At 44.1% G+C, this 23,325-nt stretch overlaps 1 protein-coding gene across 1 annotated transcript in view; it reads left to right on the plus strand.

The window, feature by feature from the left end:
• Positions 1-2,124: 2,124 nt before the first annotated feature.
• Positions 2,125-23,325, plus strand: part of ETV6 (ETS variant transcription factor 6) — a 220,089-nt gene continuing 198,888 nt past the window's right edge. The window contains exon 1 of the mRNA XM_081058172.1: positions 2,125-2,467. Coding sequence (XP_080914298.1) covers positions 2,435-2,467 — 33 coding nt within the window. The 5' untranslated portion in view covers positions 2,125-2,434. The remainder of the gene's footprint in view (positions 2,468-23,325) is intronic.

Consider the following 23,325-nt stretch of genomic DNA (forward strand, 5'->3'; position numbering starts at 1 on the left):
TAGAGAACACTTACTTTGAATTGGGGTTTAACTACGTGAAATGTTATCCCCCCCCAAAAAAGTTACATTCCTCTCATTGTTAGATCTGTATTAGTTATTAGTATTACACCTTACATTTTTGTCAATAACAACATTAATTGAACACAGTTAATATGTAGCAAGCACTCAAGTAATTGAGCATTCTGTATATATTATATATTTGCTCATTTAATGCTCACAAGAATCTTATGAGATGGGTATTATTCCTCACCCCCATTTTACAGAAGCTGAGAACGAGTTGCCAACTATCATATAGATGAGCATGTAATACGGAGGTTTACAGCATTTAACCCAGCACTGGGACATCAGAATCAACGTCTGCAACATCAGTGGAGGGATCAAAGGGATATAGAGAATTGCTGCAGGAGGCGGGGGCAGCAAGTGGTACAAGGGGAGCAGGTGTGGACATGAGGTCTCTTGGGGGGATGGGACTTCCAGGGGATAAAAACTGCTGAAGAGGCTTACAAACAGCCATTAGTCCCACCTTCCCAGCAACAGGATTTCTGCACCCCAACCCCTTTAATGGTAAATTCTAGTTCAGTGTTCTGATGAGCGTGTGAGAAAGTCTGAACTTTTGGAGAACTGAAGGGCAGCGGGTAGGAAAAATCTGTAGGATGGGAAGACCTGGGAAATCTGTCCTGGTCTATTCGTATATATACACACACTCTATTTATACATATATATTTATATATTAGTAACATAACACACATCCACACATTAACCCCCTTTGTATGTAACAGCAGGGTTTAAAATTTAAACATAATTATAATGTTTTCAGTCTTCTGAAGTGGACACTTCAGAACATTTAAAGAGACTATAAATGATAAAAAAATAATAGTCACACGACCTGTCCACTAGGCTAGAACCCTCAGCCCCACCGCCTTCACTTCCCCTCACTGTGTTTCCATCCATTTATTGCTACCCTGGCAGGATCCCAGGGACCTCCAGTCCACGGAGGAGTTTCAGAGCAGCGGTCCCGGGGAGGGCTATTATCGTCAGGAACACGTCCTGCCAACTTTGCAGGCGAGTCACCTATTTCGGTTGGTGGCGACCGCTATTTCTTTAAATGGACAGCGGATTTCGAAACGAGAGGAAGGGGGGTCAGGAAAAGGAACTCAACTGCCTTTGATAACTGACCGGCAGCCTGCCCTTCCCCAGGACGCGTGCTCGGATAGGGGAGCGCCGGCGGCGGCCGCAGCCCCGAGCCCGCGCGCGCGGCGCCTCCTCCTTTCGGGGCGCCCACCTCCGCGGGGACCCCCCCACCCGGCCGTCCTCCGGCGTCTGCAGCGGGGCGGCCGGGGCTTTGTCTGCGGCGTCGCGCTCGGGCGCTCGCTCTCCCCACATTTCCCGGTGTGCAGGCTGTAATCCGATCTCCCATTTCCTGGTGGATTCTCTTAAAGAGGCAGCGGTCGAGAAGCAGAACAAAGGCTATTGTTTTATTTCCTCCTTCGGATGCCGCGTCCTTACCGGAATGTCCCTTCATATATAATTATTTTCGTTGCGTCTGCGCTTAGGGGGGGGGGAAGAAAACCCTCGTGCTTCTCAATGTATCTAAGAGACGGAGCTGGGGACGGTGGGAGGCGTGTAATAAACCTGCTTTGTGGTTTCCTGGGCCCCCGTGTAACGTTTTCTTAACCGTGTCTTCCTTGAGCGAGGCGTTGGTTGGGCTCAGCCTAGGAAGCCCGACTCCCGGGCTGGCGGAGGGGCGGCGAGGGCGGGCGCCCGCGCGGGGGCCGCGCCGCGGTGGGTGGGTGGCGCCGCCGGCCTCGCGAGCAGCCCGGCCTCGCGCGGCCCCGCTCCCCGGGGTGTCCTCCGCCCGCACCCCCGTCGCCGCCCCTCCCCCCCGACCGGCTTTTATTTCCCCGATGCCGGGCTGTAACCCGAGCTTTTATTTCCTGGTGGCTCCTTTAAGAGGCAGAGCTCAGTGCTGGGAATTCACGTCAGTTTCTGCACTGAAACTCTCAAGATCAATGAGCAGAGAGCTTTCTCAGTTCTGCCTTTCAGTTTCTCTCTTCCAGGAAGGAAAACATTCGAGAGAGCGAGCGAGGGAGCGCGGCGGGAGGGCGGGGGGCGGGGGCGCCGGCCGCGGGTGGGAGGAGAGAGCGGGAGGCCGGCCGGGCTGCACCCCGGGTCGCCGCGCCGCGCCGCGACCTGCAGACCCCGCCGCCGCGCTCGGACCCGGCTCCCACGCCCCCGCCGCCCTGCGCACGCAACTCCGCCGGCCGCCCCGCCCGCCCCGCGCGCTCGCAGACCCCCGGGGCGGCTGCCGGGAGAGATGCTGGAAGAAACTTCTTAAATGACCGCGTCCGGCTGGCCGTGGAGCATTTCTGGGTTGGGGAGAGGAAAGGAAAGTGGAAAAAAACTGAGAACTTCCTGATCTCTCTCGCTGTGAGACATGTCTGAGACTCCTGCTCAGTGTAGCATTAAGGTAAAGATCGCCTCCCCCTCCCTCTCCGTGGTCGAAATCCTTGAGCTGCACCAGCCGGGGCAGTCGTGCTGGGCTCTTCGGAGGGGGCTGTTGCAGTTGCGCTGTTCGCAGTAAATTATTTGGGGTGCCAGGAAAGGAGATGCAGCTCGCGGCGGCTGCTGTACCCTTTAGTGTAACCTTGCTACTCCCCTCGCCGAACCCCCTATCGGCTCCTTCGCTCCCACCCCACCCCCTTTCTTTCTGACAATGAAATGCCGGTCACAATTGGTCAGGAGGAGCCGGAGTGGTCTCTAGAATTGTAAAACACCCCGGTAATTAGTGCGCTTTAAAAAAAAAAAAAAAAAAAAAAAAAAAAAACAAACCTGCGCCCTACTCCTACTACCAACATGTGACTGCAATGTAACTTTTGTTCCCCAGGGGTGGTCTCCTTAGAAAAAAAGTTCTCCAGCCCCCATTGGGGATGGAATCATTTCTTTTTTAAAGCATTCTCTGGGTCGGATCAGACAGGATCCCGCCCCCCCCCCCCCCCAATGATAATTGCAAGCGCTTGTCGGAGAGACAGTCCTGGTGTCAGCTTTTCCTGGGCATTGCACAATGAATGCTTTTTTTTTTTTTTTTAAACCAAGGTGAATAAAGTTGCTGAATGGTTATTTTACTCCTATGCATATGAAAAGTTGAGCAATACCAAAGTAGAAAACTCCTGTGATGCAGGGAGAGAGGGAATTATCTAAGTGACCAAGCAAAATGACCTTCCCTGTTTGACAGTGCAGAGAGGATATCTAAGAGTAAAAATCTGCCGGCTTTCTGGCCATGTTTTGCAGTATTGTAAATGCAGGATGGTGGATATTTGCAAACACTGTACTTGGCTTCCGACGAGTTTTGTGTGTGTATATCGACAGACAGACAGACAGACGGACAGATAGGCTGGTGGTGCTGTGGTTTGTTGCTTCTTAAGAGTTGTTGTAAAGTTTGCCACCGTGAGGAGACAGAATGATTTGTCCATCTTCCCCAATTATTTTTCCCAACGCTGCATTTCTTGTGCGTTTTATTCATTTCACTGTTCTATTAGGTAGAAAACCCTTCTGCTTCTGTGAGAGTCTGAAGCTACTGAAGTTTGTTTGTTTTTGGTTTGGCCCATTTAGTATGTGTTCATTGAGTGGATACTGCAGAAACAATGAACAAATAACCTGTTTCTTCATCTGTGGGGAATCAGAGAAACCTTTCCTGTTTTCACACTGCTTTTCCATTAGGATCTGTTTAGGGGAAACACAGTATTTTATTATATTTGCTTATTAGATTTTCATATTTATACTCAGATTTTAGTGTTCATATCGGGAAAGATTTTCATGGGTTTGAAGTAGGGCTAATGTGAACTGAAAAGGTGGGTTGGGTTTCTTTGTTTTTGCCTCCCAAAAATGCCCAATGGATCTGTCGGGCTTCTGTGTTTGTCCATATCTGGGTGTAGCCATACTTCTTTGGTGAAGGGGATGTCAGAGTAAAGAATTTAGGGTACTTTGAGGCTTCAAAACCAGTTTCTTTTGCTGTATAAATTAGACTCCTCAACAAGTTCAGGAAAATCCTACAGTATGGGTAATCTAGTTTGTTTGACGTTTAATAACACAAACAGAGGTAACTAAATAATAGGGTATTAAATCAGTAAATTGTTTTTGCTTGGCAATAAATCTGACATCAGGAAAACCTGGATCAACTATGGGGCAGTAATTTTAGGGTGAAAACAACAAAAAAGCAACCCTTTCTGTGACTTCTTTTGATTCTTCTTCTAAAGAGACTTCATATCCCCACTATTCTGATAGGCTTATGTTTGTGTGTTGCCGGCAGAAGTGTTACCAAGTGGCTCATTTCATTGTATTCTACCTCGTGGGAAAAGAGTGCAGCGGCCCCTTGCCATACACACACACACACACACACACACACACACGCAGAACCAATCCCAAACCCAGACAAAACTCTTGTAAATGTGATATAAAACTTACAGCTGTAGTTTACATATCATTTTTCCCCCCTTATTTCTTACCCTCTCCGTTCTTTTTTAGGTGCCTCTTTTCATGACCACATATTTCTGTGTAATTAAAATAAATTCGGTGTTCTTCACCAGTAATAAAACTATCCAATTGTTCTTCATAGAACCAGTATACAGATTGTTTAGACTGTGTATCTGTTTAGGTACACATATGTGAAGTGTATTTTTCCATGGAGTTTTGTTTAATTCACAATGTTCCAATAATAAGCGCTGGAGATCAAGGACTGGGATTATTCCAGGTCATCTGAAAATGTTCTGGTGATGTGTGCAGTGTTTCATTTAGTCCTTGGGATGTGGTACAGTGACTGCATAATAAAAAATGTTTGCTGGTAACCCACAAGCAAGTACTGGGATTGCTTCTAGAGTCCAGCAAACAATAAACTTTTCTGTCAAGTGGAGAATGGATGCCAGAAGCTTTCAAGGATGAATTTGATGTACTGAAGACATGTGACACAGGAAGCTCTCTGTATGTGGAGAGATTTCCCTCACTCTTCCTCTCTACTCCTGAAACCTTCCTCACTTGCTGTCATTCCTTACGAGCAGCTGGTCAGCAGGCAGGAAGTTCCTCAGCAGCTGGGGTGATGGAGCAGAGGAGCCTGACCAGAGGCAGCCACGGAGGGAAGGACTTTGTTTACTTCGAAGCAGTGTCTGTCCTAATAGAAGAGAGTACTGTATGATTTAGGTGGAATTTCCAAGGTGAAAGTTTCTGAGTCAGGCAATCAGTGACAGCTTTGTATGTATTGCTCATGTGGTGGTGGTTGCCAATGAAGGCCTGATAATGGCTTTTATATTTCTTTTGCATTTTATAAGCATGTGCCCTCCCATCACCTATATTAAGTTATTATCAGATACGCATTTTATAGTAGACTGGTTGACTAGATCAGGATCACTCAAACTATCACTGAGCCCCACTGTTTCTCTGCACTGGGTTGCACCCCATGCATACTGGTACTATCCTCAGGAGAGTTTAAATGCTTCCATTCCTAACCGTTTGGGGCTTAAATGTAAGGACAGGGACAACTATATAAAAAGACCAATGATTTTTCCCCCCCAGAGGATTGAGTGGCTGAGTGTGCTGGTCACAGGAGGAAGGAAGAGGCTGTCTTTTCCATCATCAGCCTTCACCTTCAAGTCACCTGTTCGGTTTTAAGTTCAGCCAAGTTGCAGCGGAAAGTGGTTATGGCCCAGCAGATACAGTCCTCTGTAAGGCTTGGCACGGCGCTTTAGTCAGGGAAGGCTATCCAGAAAACAAAATCTAGTCGTGTAACTTCCTGGTCCCCCTTTCCCTGCCCTCTGTAGTGGTTGGTTGGCTTTCTTAGCAGAAGAAAATCTCTTTCTACTTTGCTACTAACTGGGAGACTCTCTGGGTTTCCCCTAATGGACTCTGAGCTCCTTGGGTTTAACAGTGATTAACTTTGTGTCTTAGTACCTAGCTTGGCACCCAGCACAGAAATGTTTCTCAGTAACGTTTGCTGATTTGAAGTGAGGCGTGGGACAAGGTCAGTGCTCCTTCCTCTATCTGTCCCTGCGTACCTCAGGGTGACTTAACACCTTCATCCACTCGTTTGTACAAAGTACTTGCTAGGGCCACACTGCTGGCTCAGGGAGGCCTGTAGCACTCCCTGGATGTCTGTCCAAAAATTATCATCAGTGGAATTTTGGTATAATAATGATGTTTTATTATTTTCATAAAATTTTCAAAAATTGCTTTTATGTCTAACCAGACTGAGGAAAAAAAAAGGAATTGAGTCAAAGATACAGAAAAGAGGCTTGAGGAATCACTTTAGGAGATTCAGATTAGCAGGCTTCTAAATTTCCCCCAGTTTCTTTGTCAATCAAATCAGGGAACTTTTAGACTTTCGGAGCTGAAAGACCTTAGAGATCAGCTGGGCCAACCTGTTTTTACAGAGAGGAGGTCCAGAGAGCTAAATGGTTTGCTTCAGCTGATGGGTGAGTAAGTCAGGTTTAAAGCAACAAAGACCTCCTGATTCTCAGGCCACTGCCCTGCATTTGCTGGGTTTACCGTGCAGCCCTATAAAAGGCCAAGGAAATTCGATACAATAGGCCACGCTCTCTCTGGCACTTCCTAGCTTGGTCCATTTTAATCACAAGCCAGCTGGTATGAGGGCATGGAGGTATGTGCCAAGGAAGATGGTGTGTGTGGGGGGAACATTGGGCCAAGAGGGTATATTGTTAGATGTGAGAAGAGGAAGTAGTAGGAGTAGGGGATGAAGGAAGAAAGGCTTGATGGACTTGTATTTGCACCACTATTTGCAGCACTAATCTTTTTTATTACGATACTAAACACAGAACATTAAATTTACCATCTTAACCATTTTTAAGTGTACAGCTCAGTAGTATTACGTACATTCACATTGTTGTGCAACAGATCTCTAGAACTTTTTCATCTTGCAACACTGAAACTCTATACTCACTCATCACTAATTTCCCCTCTCCTCTCCGCCCAGCCCTTAGTAAGCACCTTTTTCTTTTCCGTTACCATGACTTTGATGACTTTAGGTATTTCATATGTGTGGAGTCATACATTATTTTTATTTCGCCTGACATAGGTTCATCCATGTTATATAGCATGCGACACGGTTTCTTTTTTTTTTTTTAAGTCTGCACAATATTCCATTTTATGTACATGCCACATTTTCTTTATCCGTTCATCTGTTGATGGACATTTAGGTTACTTCCATCTCATGGCTGTTTTGAATAGAACTGCAATGAACATGGGTATGCAAATATCTCTTCAAGATCCTGCTTTAAGTTCTTTGGACATATCCTCAAAGATGGGTGGAATGCAACAGTGCTTTTTTTACAGTGTGTGAAGGACTGGTACTTGTGCTTTGAGCTGAGGGCACTGGACCTGTTTAAAAGGGCCTTCTTCTGAGGAATCCTTTAGTAGGCCATAGGCTCTTTAATCCAGAGCAGACAAGCTTACACCTTATTAATGGTGTAGTAAGATCCCCGTTTCAAACAGAATCAGCTAAAAACATGGCAGCTGGCCCTAGAGAAGTAACTCATTTCCTTAGCATAGGCAAGTCAAGGGCAAAATACATCCCAAATGTGGGCGCCAGAGGAAGGTAGAACTGAACCAATTTTTGTTAAGTCTGAGTTGAGCTGCATTTACTCACACTGAGGAACGTCGGGGCAAGGGAGCGGAGGATTGTTGGGACTAACTTGAAGAGCAGTTGCATTTTATTTCTGATTTTCAAAAGTTGCCCTTTGGTGTGGATCTCCCAGCTGAGTGAATGGGTGTCAAATGAAGTCCCCTAGGGTATGGCATATACAAATGACATATTTTTCTCTGTGAATGCCACTTTAGAAAAAGCAGTGGAGTTTGTTTTCTGGCAGAGTCCTTCACTGCTGTATTTGTTGTTAGATGTGTGTAAGAAACCAATCTCTGTGTATATTGGTTGAATAGAATGAGTGTGAGAGTATTCAGGGTTCCCACGCCAAAAGGGGCCCAGCTTAAAGACTGTTCACTGGGGAGAGAAAGATCAGACTAAACTCGTGGGAAGTTAGAATTATTGCCTACTACCACACAAGCACAGTTCTATTGATTTTTGAACATATAGGAACCGGGCTAATAAAGTGTTGCTTACTTGGGCATCTCAGGGTGAGCCTCAATGAAGAGGCAAACATGTCTTGTGTTCCACATCTTCTGTTGGTTAGAAACAAGTGCTGCTATGTGCTTGAAACTGTTCCTTCCGTGTCGCTATATTACCACAGATATATTATTTGCTCTGTTCATTTGCTTGATAACCCTTTCTTGCTGGTGAAAACATACAGTTCAGCCTGGTCTTCGTCTAAATGATCTGGAGTTTTCAGAGTATGGACTGGGAATGGGATACTGACTAAGGAAGGCATCAGATGAGCATAACTGCTTACTCCATCCTATGGACCACACTCATGGAAAACTGTGGAACACATGCATTTGGGGGGGCTTTATAAATTCTGTGTAATGAAAGTGTTTGTGTGCTGTTGTGGTGGTCAGTGCTCCTACATTTCTTCCTCTTCCTCCTCCTCCTTCATCATCATCATCACCACCGTCATTATTGAATACGACACTGCCTGCTGGTCCTTGTCCTAAGTGTTTTATTACGTTAGCTCCTGTACTCTTCACAACTCTCTCAGGGATGCAGTAGTTTCCCCCATTTTACAAATGAGAACCTGAAGCCTGATCTGAGGATCCCACAGGCTGTGTACATGGCAAAGGTAGGGCTAGAACCTACATCAAGGACTGTAGTACCAAAGCATTTCCCATGAGCCTATTCTCAAGTATAGCCCTCTTTATGAAGATAACTAGGAAACTAAGAGCGATGGGGCTATGGTGGAGCTTCGAGTAAGCCAAGATGCAAGACAGGAATAGAGCAGGTGGGGATGTTTCCTGAGGTCCCGACTTTCCTTCTCTCTCTAGTCTCCTTTCAAGGTGGGTTTTTCTAGCCATTCTCTCACTGTGGGAATAGCTAGGTGGTAACACCACACCACCCATGTTGGAATGAATGTCCAGATCTTTGATTTTTATACCAATCCCTGATATTTTCTAGTTATATTTTGTTCTATGGGTTTCATTTAGGGCCCTTCATGTTTTTCTCAGAAACCTTTCGTTTCCCTCTCTGCCTCTCTCTTTCCTCCAGTGCCCAATTAATTACTCTTTCATTAAGTGGGTGACAGGCTAAGGCTGTGTCCTCTCGTCTTGCCCAAACTTGGGACTAGACACCTTCTCTCTATCATTTCCTGGTCAGTCTCTTCTTTTTCTGCAACTTATTTTGTTTCCTTTAAAACTTTTAAAACAATCCATGAACACAAATTTTTTTCCCCCCAAACTATCCTCATGTACGTCTTTAAAACTGATTTCTAGGAATCTACTTGAAGTCTTTTCAGGTGTTCCCTGATGGTTCTTCATTACCAAAGGAATAATTTTATTTTTTCCTCTCTTCTGAGAGCCTGACCATGCTGGCCTTGTTCTAATTTACTTGAATGAAGAGAGGATTTTGGCTTTTATTTGATAAATTTCTGGATTCAAACAGTTTTAATGAAGCATATCTTTAGAGCAGGTATAGAGAAGGAAGCAGAGAGAGAGAGATGTGCTGTGGAGGTAATGAGTGGATTAAGAAAGCATAACCCATATTTTTCATGAAACAGATGAGGAAACTGAGCCCCATGGCATTGAAATAGCATGCCTGAGATCACATGCTCATTGTGGCTGAGCCAGTCAGAACCAGGCTGTTCTATCCTATGGCCATGTCTCTAACCGTGTGGCCTAGGAAAACAGATAAGACACAGACAACTCAGAAAGCATAGCTTTATTGTGAGGACACATAATGTAGAGAGTTAAACCCCTTTGTATGGCACTGTACAATGACTGATGATATTAATGATTATAATTATGACTTCCAAGTTAAAGACAAACTGTAAATTATGAGATTTAGGAAGTGAGGAAATAACGTAATGCATTTTGGAACGCTGTCCAACAAAAATGGCATAAAAATAATGTTGAATTTTAAAAGGCTGCATGTCATTTATCTGGACGAATGACTTACGAAAAATACTTGACTCCCCAGTGAAAGCAGGAAAGAGCTATCCAATAAATCTGCATGCTCACCAGACCTTGTGTTCTTTTCGGGGGTATTTTCCCTTTGTGTGTGGGAGTCAGACATACGGAAAACTATCTCATTTCCTGAGTGACCTGGAAAGGACACATGGCCGTGGTGGTATGAGCGCTGTGGGTGAATGTGCTCAGTGATGTATGCGTGGCCACCATGCAGTTCCAATCATGTCTCCTTCAGATTTTGATTTGTATTTTATTGTGTCTGGTGGTGTTCTTTGGTTCTCATCTGTAAAAATGATTTCTCTTAAGAGGATTGTAAATTGCTGAGAAGAGAGGTGCACTCATTGCCATACTGTGGAGTGTTTCTAGGGAAAGAACACAGACACTGAGGAGGCAGAACTGAGTGTGAACTTGAACGTGTTCATCTTCTCCTTGAACCTGTTAACTCATCTGAAGTGGTAATAAAAATACCGATCTCTAAGGGTTTGGGGTATGTAAATTGCCTACTGCAGTGCCTTACACTGTTTAAAACAAAAAAAAAAGTGTTTCTCCCTCTTTATAAATCCTCGACATCATCTGAATCTAGAAGGGGCTAGAGATTTTCTAAGTCCTTTGCTTACATGACACCGTTGAGAATACGGAGGCCAGAGATGTGTGAATGGTCTTGCTCAAGTTCATGGCTCGTTCGTGGCCCTGCCTGAACTAAAATCTAGGCCTCCCAAGTTGGCTGACTCCCAGCAAGTGTGCTTGTCACTATCCCATTCAGTTTCTCCTAGGGCTGGGGTCAATCAGTCAGTGCGCAGAAAAGCTCTTATTCTAACTTTAATTGAATATTAGCCTCAATAACAGGAGAGATGAGCCAACTGCAATTACAGGATAATAACAAATGCCTTTTGCATCTTACAGTAAAGTTTTGAGGGAATAGCTAGTATGGTTCTGAATAAGCTTCCAAAGATGAAAGAAAAGGAAAAAGACCTAAGCCTGGAAGTTCTGTACAGTGACTCTAACCAGCGTTATTACTCAGCACTCAAGTATTTGAACCTATTCAGGGATCCGCTTGTTCGTACAGTTGCTTATTATCTGAAACTGGGGTGAGTCTTGAAAGAGCATCAATTCTTTCGTCTGCTTTTTGTTGAACAGGCAGTTCCATGTTTGTCTGACCACAGAACAGACACTGTTTGCTGTGGGCTGGTGAATTTCCAGTTTCAAGAGCGGAGAATAGATGGCTATTAGTAGTTTATACAGAAGAGGTGGAAAAAGCCAAATTGGTTACTTTGGGGCATGAGGGAACCTTCATTTTCAGTAGATGTTAAGGACCTGAAGTATCTGTTTTCAGCAGCTATGTTCTCTTGCTGTGGACTTAAACCTCACGCCTGAGTTTTCCTTTGTATATATATACACGTTAAATGAGAAGGTGAACTATAGACTGGAAAATGACCCTTTTTGAGGAACACTGGAGAGAATGTTAGCTGCATCTTCTCCTGACCCCGTGAAGCAGGTGTGGACATGAAGAAAGAGCTTATTAGGTTTGAAGAGACATCATTTCTCTGCAATCCTCCTGGAACACAGAAGTGCCAGTTTGTGATTGTCTCCTCAGCTGCCTTGTACCCTCTCTAGAGTGTTATGACGGGCCATGTAACTTTATCATTCTGAAGACTTATCTGTAGAATGAGGTCAGTAATCCAGCTTCACTCACATCCCCTATACGTGAGGAAGCAGAAACCAAAGATGAGATGCTGACTCTGAAGTATTTCCTGGAAGAAGTGAGCTACATACAGATAGAAATCAGACTTGTAATTTAAAAAATCCAACTCCTTGGGGGAGGAGGGTTATCACTTTGTGAAGGGTGAAATGTCTAATTATTACATTGTTTTGTACACCTGAAACTACAAAAAAAAAAAATTCAACCCCAAAGAGCAGCCTGTTTGTCTCTCAAGTTGCCTATTTCCCTAACACTTGTTCCCTAGTGGAAGTGTGAGTCTCGGTGCTGCACTTGTAGTACTGCTGAGTGATGAGAAAGAGAGCAGCCGGCTCCCATGGCTGCCTTGCTGCGGGTGTGGTCAGGAATAGTGCTGGGGTCCCTAACAAAGAACCCAGGTCAAGAGACATTGTAGAATTAGTATTGTTCCAGCCTCATGATGACTATTCAGATAAAGAGATCCGCACTGGAGTGGGCAAGAGGAAATGTGAAACTTTATAAAAAGGGGAGTGGGAGTTTGCTAAGCGCTTTTCTGGACTGCCTTCAGGAGCTCAGAGAAGGGAAGGAAACTTCTCTCCACACTACCCTGTTTCCCCGAAAATAAGACCTAGCCGGACAATCAGCTCTAATGCGTCTTTTGGAGCAAAAATTAATAGAAGACCGGGTCTTATATTATAGGAAAATAAGACCCGGTCTTTACTATATTATAGTAAAATAAGACCAGGTCTTATAGTAATTTTTGCTCCAAAAGACACATTAGAGCTTATTGTCTGGCTAGGTCTTATTTTTGGGGAAATACGGTAGTCCTTTCATTATTCGTTGTCGCTTCTAGACCATTTGCCTTTCCCAGACTATCCTTGACCATCCAATCAGACTCCTGCCAGAGCAAACCACAGTGTCCTACCTTAGCCATATGGCCCAGCTCCATATTTTTGTGTATAGATTTGTGATTGCAGGCTGGGCACCCAAAAGAACAGAACTGAATTCTATTTTCTTTGAGCCTCTTTGTGTGTTCCTGCCCAACTTCCTGCCACAGAGTTGGCACACCTGGTTTTAGGGAATGGAAAATTTTAAGGATTGGACCCCGGGTGTATTTTGTAGCTGTTGTGTCCTCCTTTTGACTTAAGATCTGAAAGATTTTAAAAATCCATGTCATGATTTCACTTGACTGCTGCTTTCCACTGTCGATACCTAGGGCTCTCCTGACTCACGAGTCTTGACAATAATGTCCAGTGATGGGTGGGGGCAGCAGGTCACGAGTCACTCTCACTTTGCACCTTTTGATCTGACCTATATTCCAAGTGATGTGAGCCAGGTGGGAGAGCTGTCATTTTGGGCATGAAGTCTGAGTCATGTAGATTCCCCAGGTTGGGTAAGTCTCCTCTTCTCCTCGACTTGGAGACCTGAATGACCCGATCTGGCTGACTATGTCTCAAATCCCCTGGAAAGCTGCCAGCTCCCTTCTTGACTTTGTGCCATTTAGTGCTTCCCTTAGTCTGCTGACTCGAATACTTCAGGGTGAAAAGAGAGACCATACCAGTTAGAAAGCTAAGAGTCTTTACCCTCGGAGAACCAGAGCAACAGAGGCTCACTTTCTGAGTTTTGCCTTGTGTTCTTTTGTGTCTGTGAGGCTCTGCACGTTTGGCGGGGCCGTGAGTTAGGTGGTGGAACGCACTGCTCCACTGGCGGAAGTCAGCTGTAGGTTACACACAGCTCTTGGACACGATGGAATCCAGGGGGAATCTTGGCGAGCACAGGAATGCCGGGGTGATGATCCTCCAGTCGTTTTCAGCATGCTGTAAAGGTATCTAACTTGTACCCAGACAGGCAGGGAGATGGGCAAAGGGACCTGGGTGTTTGGTTGCATCTCAAGTAGGGCACCTATTAGTGCGTCCATCTTCTATGCGCCCACCTTTCCTGGCACCTTGGATTTTCTAAGCTAGGTACCCTCAAAAATGAACAAAGAGTCACTGATATCAATAGCAGGATAGTTATATGTTATTTTCTGGGTGCAAGGGCGGTGTACTGTGCTTGGAGACATATGGGATAAGGCCTCAGAGAGTAAAGAACCTTCAAAGTGCAAGAAGGAACAAAGGCAGAGAGCCATGCAGACCCCAGTGAAAGGGTTTGTTATTCCAGCAAAGAGGGAAGAGGTGGACCCAGGGGCACAGGCACCGTTCACATGAGCCGAACTGAGAATTTGTCTATCTTGAAAATTTTGGTAAAATGGCCAAATGGAGCTTCTCGAAGGTAGGGAAAGGCCTGTGTGTGCTTTTGTGGTTAGCCATTGCATTGAACAGTCCGCTGTAAGGGAAAGATGGTTCTGTGTGCATTTCCATTTCAGCTGTGGTATTTAAAGGTTTACCATGGAGGAGATGTGGGTGGATCAGAGTACGGTCCTTTTGCCTCTTGGTTCATTTATATCTAGGTTATAGGTGAAAGTGAGTTCACAGCACATCCTGTTTCAACTTATTTGGGTACGTTTTGGGATGACCTGCAGAACTTAGGATAAAGCCAGTTACTCTGCCTTCATGCTCATGTTGGTGGACTGCCAGGCTAAGTGCCCAAGGGGTTGTTGGAAAGAATTCACTTCACAGCTCTGGCCCCCAAACTGGTGTCTGGTTCTTCTTGGGGTCTAGAATTCTTAGGGTTCTCTTCTTTTAATCCTTTTGGGACTCCCAGTGGGGACTGTGTAGACAAGATTATGTTAATGTGGGGAAGTTCTGGCTGCACACCTCCCCAGGCAGGGTGAAGCAAGTGTTAGTCCTGCTAGCTGCATTTTGGGCAGTTGACCATGCTTAGTGCTTCAGGGGTTTCTAGTATACCATTTGCCAGAAAGGCAGTCTCTCTGCTGGTCCTAGTGTCTCCAAGGCACAAATGATAGGCCTTGGGGGGAAATTCACAATTTCAGGTTCCCTCTTTGTTAACATTTGTATGCATTAATAGCCTCATAAGTGGAGGGCATTGAAAGATTGCTCCACACTCCAACCCTAGAAAATAGCTTCTTTGGGTCTGGGAAAGGTTCCTGGGTAAAGTTATTGAAGGCTCAGGCTTAAGAATCAACCCTGGAGGTCAGAATTAGCATGTTCTAGGGAGAACAGTGAGAGAGTAGCTGACACCATGCCTTTATCTGCTATTTTTAGGTCTAGGAAGGACTGTATGATAAGGCTTGTGCTTTCTTGGGCATCATTCTGCTTTTATTCCAAAGGTTTGTTTTTGTGACTCTGTTTGCATATGTGTCCATATATGGTATGCTCACAGGAGCCTAAGTCACAGAAATTGTAGTATACACTGATTTCTAGCTTACAGAGTGAAAGGTACAAAACCCAGTTTTGTGTCAAAGAAACCTTACATAGAGATGTAAAATATACCTCCTTGGGGTGTTGGCTTTCTGAAGGGCTATAAACGGATTGTTAAATAGCATTGTGAAGGCTGTTAACAAGCTGTTTCTGAGAGCATCTCCCTGGTCTGGTCTGGGAAGGTAATGTGGCCATATTGCAGCTACAAAATAGTTTGCCTGTGTGACGTTTATATGTTGGTAGATCATGTGTATGTATCTTCAGCGGCGAATGAACTGACAAAATGCTTTTAAATGTTTATTTGCTCCTGTGGTAGCATCCACATTCTCCATTGGGGTATATTCTGGTTTGTTTTTTAAGCTGGCTTAAATGAAGGGGTGTTTGGTCAGCCACAGGGCATGAAGCAACCAAACTTCAAAAAGCTTCAGTATGTTTACAATAGTACCCTGAGTATATGATAGATGCTTTAAGGATGTAGAATACTTGATGAATAGGTAACCGCCTCCCAATAAGCAAACCTGCATTCAGGTTTCCATGTTCAGCAAAGCAGAGTTCCTATTGTGTGTCTAATCTTAGTTGACTTTTCACATTCAGGGGACATAGCTGAAAATTGGTCCGTACCAGTTTCTGCTGCTATTGGATGTTCATGGAACTCTTTCTTGTAACTAGGATGCCGTGCTTCTGTGTTCGCAGCTGCTGTGTTAAAAAACAGGTGTCTCTTATAATCCTCTGACTGGATCAGTTGGCCAGCCTGGCAAAGCCTTATTATTATTGCCTTTATTTATTTGTTTTGCCTCACATAGGTCAGATACTGCCAAGAGGTGTTGATGAGCAGGATTCATGTGAGAGAAGATGGCAGCTTTTTTTGTTTTTTCTTTTGGTGGAGGTTTCTGCTAAAAGAATCCATCTAAGAGTCTTATACCATAAAGATAGAGCTAAATAAAATTGTGCGGGATACAAATCACAGTGGAGAATAGCCAAAAGAAGGAGAGTAAATGAATAGTTCTGCCAAGTCACCTCTCTCTCATTCTTCAAAGGCCAACTTAAAGCCAGTGCTGCCACCAAAGCCATCCAGGACTAAGGAGAATGAGTAATGATCTTTCTCTGGCCCATGGTGCACTAACAGACTTATCCAGTTGCTTCTTTAGGCTACTAGGCTACCAGGATCGTAAGCTTCTTGAGGGCAGATGTGCTGTCTTCTTGGGCCTGCAAGGCACCCGGGGCAGTGCTCCGCACCCCGTATCTCTCACGCTGTTCTTTCTTCTGCATTCTGACCAGCACTATCTTCCTTCTGGTCCCAGACTCTTCAGTTGTCGCCCATCTGATCTTCCTACATGCACGCATTCACCTTCCAGTCCACCCCAGAATGTTTTTTGCAAATAAAAATTAGTCACACCAGTTTCTTTGTGACACTGAAGTTCAGGATGAAACCCAGCTCTTTATCATGGCATACAAGGCCCTGGACAGTCTGCCTTTCTAGAATCATCTCCAACCTCCCATTCCATGTTATGTTCCAAACAATAACCTGCTCTTCTCACAAACCACGTAATGAACTTTTATGCCGGGAACCTTCCCCCGATCCTCTTTCTGCCTGGTAGACAACTTGCCACCTGAAGCCCATTTCTTAAGCATTGTTATTGATAGACACAGCCTCCTACCACTCATTGAACATGCTTCCGTTGTTGGCAAGGATCCTGTTATAGTTTAATTGTTAATCATCCTCTCACTAGAGTGAAAGCCCACTGAGAGCAGGAGTCTGATGGATTCGTTTTGATATTTCCAGTGTCCAGTACAGTGCCTGGCACAGAGAAGTTTCAATGTGTGTTAGTTGAATAGAATCTTTTAAATCAGCAAGTATTTTTTAAGCTTCTATTCTGGGCTCAGTGGGTGCTAGGCTCTGTGATACAGAAGAGAAGTGTAAGATAAAGACCTTGCACAGTTGAAATCCTGAGCAAATACTCCTTAAAAGCAGAGGAAGGAAGAAAGGTAGCAACTATTTTTGTTGCAGTGTCAGGATTGCATGGTAGGGCTAACTACACTGCCACTCCCGACACGTGAGGCTCTCCCGTGAGACTTAAGCACTGAACAGACATGTGCACATATAGCACCCATTCATCCTTGCCTCTTGATTGCCCGCCCACCTTCCAGGGAGGAACCTAGACAGCTGGAGAAAGTCTTGAGAACCTTTAAACCCAATGTACAGGAAGCAGCATGGACAGCCCCAAATGAATGAACTTCATCACTTATCTACCCTGTTTTCTTGACTTGGCTCACGATGCCTCCTGGGTGAGGGAGAGAGAGCTGATAGCTGTTTGTTGCAGCCATGTACAGTCATAACATTGCTGGCTGTGATGCTCTGGGAACCAGTGTCCTGTCACCACTGTGTGGGGCTACCAGTTGTTTCCCCACCTCATTCCTCTGCTCGCTGATTGTTAGCGACAACCTGCAAGAGCAGTGCAGCTTTCTGAGGCCTCCGTGACGTCTGCGATGGCCTTTCCAACTCTGTGATTGCCTTTCACGTGGCTCAACTCTTTTCAACCCTCTCCTTCAAATCCCGTGTTCTGGTCTTCCCTTATCTGAGATGATGATCGCTTTGGACCTCTTATTTCACTCCCAGTGTCTTGCCCTGGAGGACTAAACCAGTGAGAATGACTGAGTATTCCACAGGACTAGAAACACAACTGAAAGTCATGTCTTATGGATGGTATGACAGCTGCAACATTCTTGTTTACAATGGACAACTCAATGCTATTCGCCTAAAGAGAAGACTGTTGGGAGAGTATATTGTGGTTATGAACAATCTGATAAGTGTGAAATGGACCAATCGGGAGAAATCAAGTCTTTTGAGGCAAAAGCAGATATACCTGAACCTTCCACACAAGCCCAAATGGCTTATTTTCTCCTTACTTTTGTTGCTTTTGACACAGAACAGGGATTCGAGGCAATAGGATATGTGAAAGTTTTAACTTCTGAACCTAACGCAATCCCATGAAGGGTTCTTTTACAGTGCCCGCAAACTGTCATCTGCCAGGTTTTCTTGGCTACCTGCCACGGGCTGTCTTTTCCAGACCCATGCTGCCTGCCAGCCCTCCTGGCCTTGATCTCATCTTGGCTGCAGGTGGGTCATCTTCATGCTGCTGTACTCCAGGCCTTTCTGTCCTCTCAGGGGTCCAAGCTTGCCCTTGCTCCTCTCAGATAGGCTCCAAGAAGGGTTGTGTGGCAAGTGTAAAGTTGTTACAGGAATGCTAATCTAAGCTGCTTTGGAGAACAGCAAAGCATAGGTCCGTGTGTTCCCTATGCTTTTAACATAAATCTGTGATAATCCAGATTTATGAAGGTGGGAGTGGCCGCTAAGGGTGTACCCTGTTGTGAACACTCAGCTCTTATACCTCATTCTTGGACAACGTGCTGCTGTCAGGTTTCCTCCCACTGGTACTATCCTTGCCCAATATCTCCACTGCCAAGACTGTTGATATAGAGGCCATTTCCTTCCCAGTCCACTTCCTCTCTTTCCTTTTTGCCTTACCAGAGCCAATGGTAAGCTGACCATTCAGGGAACACGGGAACCTGCAGTTTAGCACTGATGGGACCTAGGGTTCCTGACAATTAGTATACCACAATCTAATCTTGGGACTGTACCTCATTTAGTTCTATGAGGAATTATGATCCTAGATCTAGCCATGTGCTTAAGAACAAAAATTCGAACCTCTGTGACTCTATTAGTGCTATCAGTTATTGTTTTTCTTTGAAGTTGCTTAAAAATTGATCTGTCTAGGAGAAAATTTCTTAGTAAGCTGTTGAAATGTAAATAGGAATAGAATAGCAAGTGTCAATGCAATTGTTTGGGAGGGACCTCCCCCCACCCAGCAGAAGTGGGAGGGACCCCCCCCAGCAGAAGTTACCATATTTTCCAAACCCTAAATTGTGATGGGTGATCTGACAAAGGACTTCTCATTGTTCTTTACTTACGGGGCAAGCCTTACAAAAGGACATGCTATTATATTTTAACAATTTTTATTGAAAATAAAATTGCACAGGATCAGGACTATTGAGGAATGGCCTTACTTCCAACTAGTCTTTGAGTGGAAGGTGACACTCAGCGATCAAAGACTCCACACCATGGGTCTTCTCTGAACTTTCTCCATTTTTACCACCCCCTGAACTTTCTCCATTTTTACGACCCCTGGCTGACGTTGAGGACTCTTCAGAGTGTCTTTCTTCCGGATAAAAGTTACAAGGACACTTAAGCCTTATGCTTCAGGGCAGAATCTGATCACAGGCTGAGATCGGGAAGAAATTTTCCCCCTGTGGTATCAGATTGCACAACTGCCCAGCCAGGTGTGCTACCTCTGTTAAACAAACACACAAGCACACGCCTCCTGCCTCCTCCGGCAATCTTCAGAGCAGGATGTTGGACCTCTTGGGCCAACAGCCTAATCCCTTTGGCAAGTCCTGCACTCCAAGATGGGAGGCAGCTGCCCCATATGCTCATGCATTGGGCTCTCCCTCCAGCTGTGCTGTGCTGAACCCAGGGCCATGTCTTCAGACCCCTTCAACTCTGCAACTCTCACTTTGTGGGAGATGTGAAATTGGGTCTAACTAGATCTACACCCACACATGCCTGCACACACATCTTTTAAAGAGTTTTCTGCACACTCAACTTCCCCTTTCCTGGGCTTTGCTGTAGTTCCCACACTGCATGAAACCCATATGCTTTTCCAGAACATCAAAATGCTGTTTACAGCTAATAGTAGAATTCTTTAACAGAAGGCCCGCAGTTGCCAATCTCAAGCTTGTGTTGTGACTTTGAGGTCTGACCTAAAAGAAGTTGGGGTGGGGGCCAGATGGATCTTTTCTTTTCTTTCTTTTTCTTTTTTTCTTTCAAGGTCCTATCTGTGCCACCTCTTGTGCAATAGGATTATTACCAGCGCCTCCCAGGCTCACCCGCCGGCTTCTCTTCCTTTGTATCTCTATCTCCTGTGGTGCAGAACTTCCTTCTGTCTATTATTAGCCTACTTCGCCTTACCATTCACTTCCCCACCTCTCCCTGGCTCCCTCCTCATCTTCCCCCAGTCTTTCTTTTCCGTTCACCTCTGTAAACTTCTTTGGGGAACCTTCTCTGTCTTTATTAAAATGAAATCCGTTTGTTTCTCCTCCATTTCATCATGCACCCCTTCATAGTGCCCAAGTAGAAACCATTGCCCTCCAGCACACAGTGCCTGGCTTGTGAACCTTTAAATAGGATGTGCTCAAGTGAGTTCTCCAAAAACACTCTTGCTCCGACCCCTGGACTGTGGGTTCTCATACCCTGGGTGCCACGTGCTCATCTTCACACTGTCTCTTGTCCTTCCCTCTGCTTTTTGATTGGAAAGAACCCCAATCATGTTCCTTCCCCAAATTTCTGTTTTAGTACTTGTTTTGTTAATTTTGTAGTTTATTGTCAACCTTTACATTTTTCTTGTTCTTGGGGGTATGATGATCTTCCTATTAATTAGAGATTATACCAGTTTTTATTACGTAAATTTGCCAAGTGGACAAAATACTATTTGGTACTTATATCAAGTATGCCTGTTGGAAATAGGGGAAGAAACTTTTGGCAGCTTTCGATATAGCAATTAATTCCAATTTATAATAATTGAGAAATTGTTCATGTGATTCTGATAGAATAAAAGCTTAATAGTTACTCTTTATAATTTATGTAGGTCTCATTCAGTTTGGGTAAGAAACCCAGTTTAAATGTATGACTTTTTCAAATAGTGGCCTTAGAAGTTATTGTAATTATTGCTTTAATTTTAACAACTAATAATTTATTAAGAGTTTTAATGTTTATGATACATTACTGTGCCATATTAAAATATTGGGAATTATCATTTTCTGATTTTATAGTAGAGTTGATCATGTGTGCTGTGCTGTATTTAAGTAGTTAAACTGCATTTTTTTTATTAGTTTCAGGTGCACAAGACAAAGTAATACTTAGACGTTTATCATTTATATCCCTCACACTGTGTGAACCCCCCGCCCCCATCCACTATTCCTCTGACATCGCACAGAGCCATTACATTTCCACTGTCTCTATTCCTAATGCTGTACTCCGCTTCTTGTAAGTATATACATACATATATATACATATATATAATTATAGTTGGCATTCATTATTGTTCAGCTTCAGGTGTACAGTGCACTGATCAGGCATCTACATCATCCCTGAGGTGGTCTCCCAAATGACACAAGTGTCCATCTGATATCCTACAAAATCTTTACAACATTATTGATTACATTCCCCAAATTAATTTTCAAAACCCCATGGCCATCTTGTGGTTACCGACTGTTTTCTAATCCCCTCACCTTTCCCCTTATCCCCATCCTCCTCCCATCTAGCAACCCTCAGTTTTTCCTCTATGTCTCCAAAACTGTTTCTGATTAGTTCATTCACTTATTCTTTTCTTTAGATTCCGCATATAAGTGAGATCATATGGTATTTATCTTCCTCTGTCTGACTTATTTCACTTAACATAATGTTCTCTAGGTCTATCCATGTTGTTATAAATGGTAAGATTTCTTTTTTATGGCTGCGTAATACTCCATTGTATAAATGTACCACAGTTTCTTAATCCAGTCATCTACCGATGGGCATTTCGGTTGTTTTCATGTCTTGGCTATTGTGTATAGTGCTGCAATAAACATAGGAGTACATAAAGATTTTTGAATTAGATTTTTGTATTTCTCCGGATAGATACCTAGGAGTGGAATTGCTGGATCATAAGGTAGTTCCATTTTCAGATTTTTGAAATACCTCAAAATTGTTTTCTATAGTGGCTGCACCAATCTGCAGTCTCACCAACAGTGCATAAGCGTTCCCTTTTCTCCACATCCGCGCCAGCACTTTTTATTTGTTGATTTATTGATGATATCCATTTTGACTGGGGTGAGGTGGTATCTCAGAGTGGTTTTTATTTGCATTTATCTGATGATTAGTGAGGTTGAGCATTTCTTTGTATGTCTGTTTGCCATCTGTATGTCCTTTTTAGAAAAATGCCTCTTGTCCTCTGCCCATAAACTGCATTTTTTAAAAAAGTCTTTCTTATTCAAACATTTACTGAGATAGTGATACTCTTTGACCCTTTATTACAACCTGTTTGTAGGATTTTTCTGTATAAGGGTAGTTTCATCCTGTTTGCAACATACCCTGTTCTGGGAAGGGATGGAAGGAGTTGAGGGAATTCTGTTTGAGTCATACCCCACCAAAGAGCAACATCATTTAGGAATAAAAGCAGAGAGGTTCTCACTCTTTTAAAAATAATGGAGAGAAGATCTAGAGAGGTGGCTTATGAGATCAGTTGTAAGACCAGGCCAGCCATACATACTACTTCCTTCGTTGTAAATGAGAAAGTAGCCTTGAATAGCTTTAAAATTTTATTCCACCTAAAGCATGACACTCCTGTAAGTATTATAGTTGAAACTTGCCTTGTAGGATTCTAAACACGTCCTTTTCAGGATTTTAATCATTTATAATAAAACAAAGAACCACTGGCATTTTATTAAAGACTGTGTAGGCTTTTTGGAGTGGGATAGGTGGAAGGAGCAGGGACTGTGGGTTGTTCTTGCTTTTCCTTATCTATTTTGCCCCTAAGAAGTGATGGGAACTTCACTTAAAGGTTGGTGTAGATTTCCCCTTCTCAGGATGGAGACCCTCTCCCGGTACTTGCCTCTCAGTGGTTCTGCAAAAGAGGGGAGGAGAGAGCTGTTGATTTTTTTTTTTAGAACTCAGTTATTCTAAGTTAGCCTCCACAGCAATTTTTTAGAACTCAGTTATTCTCAGTTAGCCTCCACAGGAATTCCAAAACAATGACGCACTAACTCAGACTCAGGAGTCCAGTGGGGTTTAGTGGTTGGGGTAGAAAAACTGGGATTTTCTCGAGACTGCTGCTGTAGTCACAGTTGTTTAGGAGGGGCCTGAGCTGGGAGCTTTAGTTCTTTGACTCTTCTATCAAACCTAGATTTGCTGTACAGGGCTCTGGGTCTCTGGTCACAATGATGAAGGATCAGAATGAGCAGCATCTTAACGTCTATCCTGTCAGTTGTGACTGCTGAGCACTTGTAATTCAGAAGATAGTCATTAGAATAACAGAATTTAGACATTTAGAGCTACAGCATCGAGGAATTTTAGATTAAGGCCCAACCTAGGACCCAACTCTTCTAACTCCCAGCTAGCGTACTGATTTTTGATTTGGTAGTTTTTATTTACTTTAGGCTGTATTT

This window comes from Rhinolophus hipposideros (assembly GCF_964194185.1).
Source record: "Rhinolophus hipposideros genome assembly, chromosome: 9".
NCBI classification, from domain to species: domain Eukaryota; kingdom Metazoa; phylum Chordata; class Mammalia; order Chiroptera; family Rhinolophidae; genus Rhinolophus; species Rhinolophus hipposideros.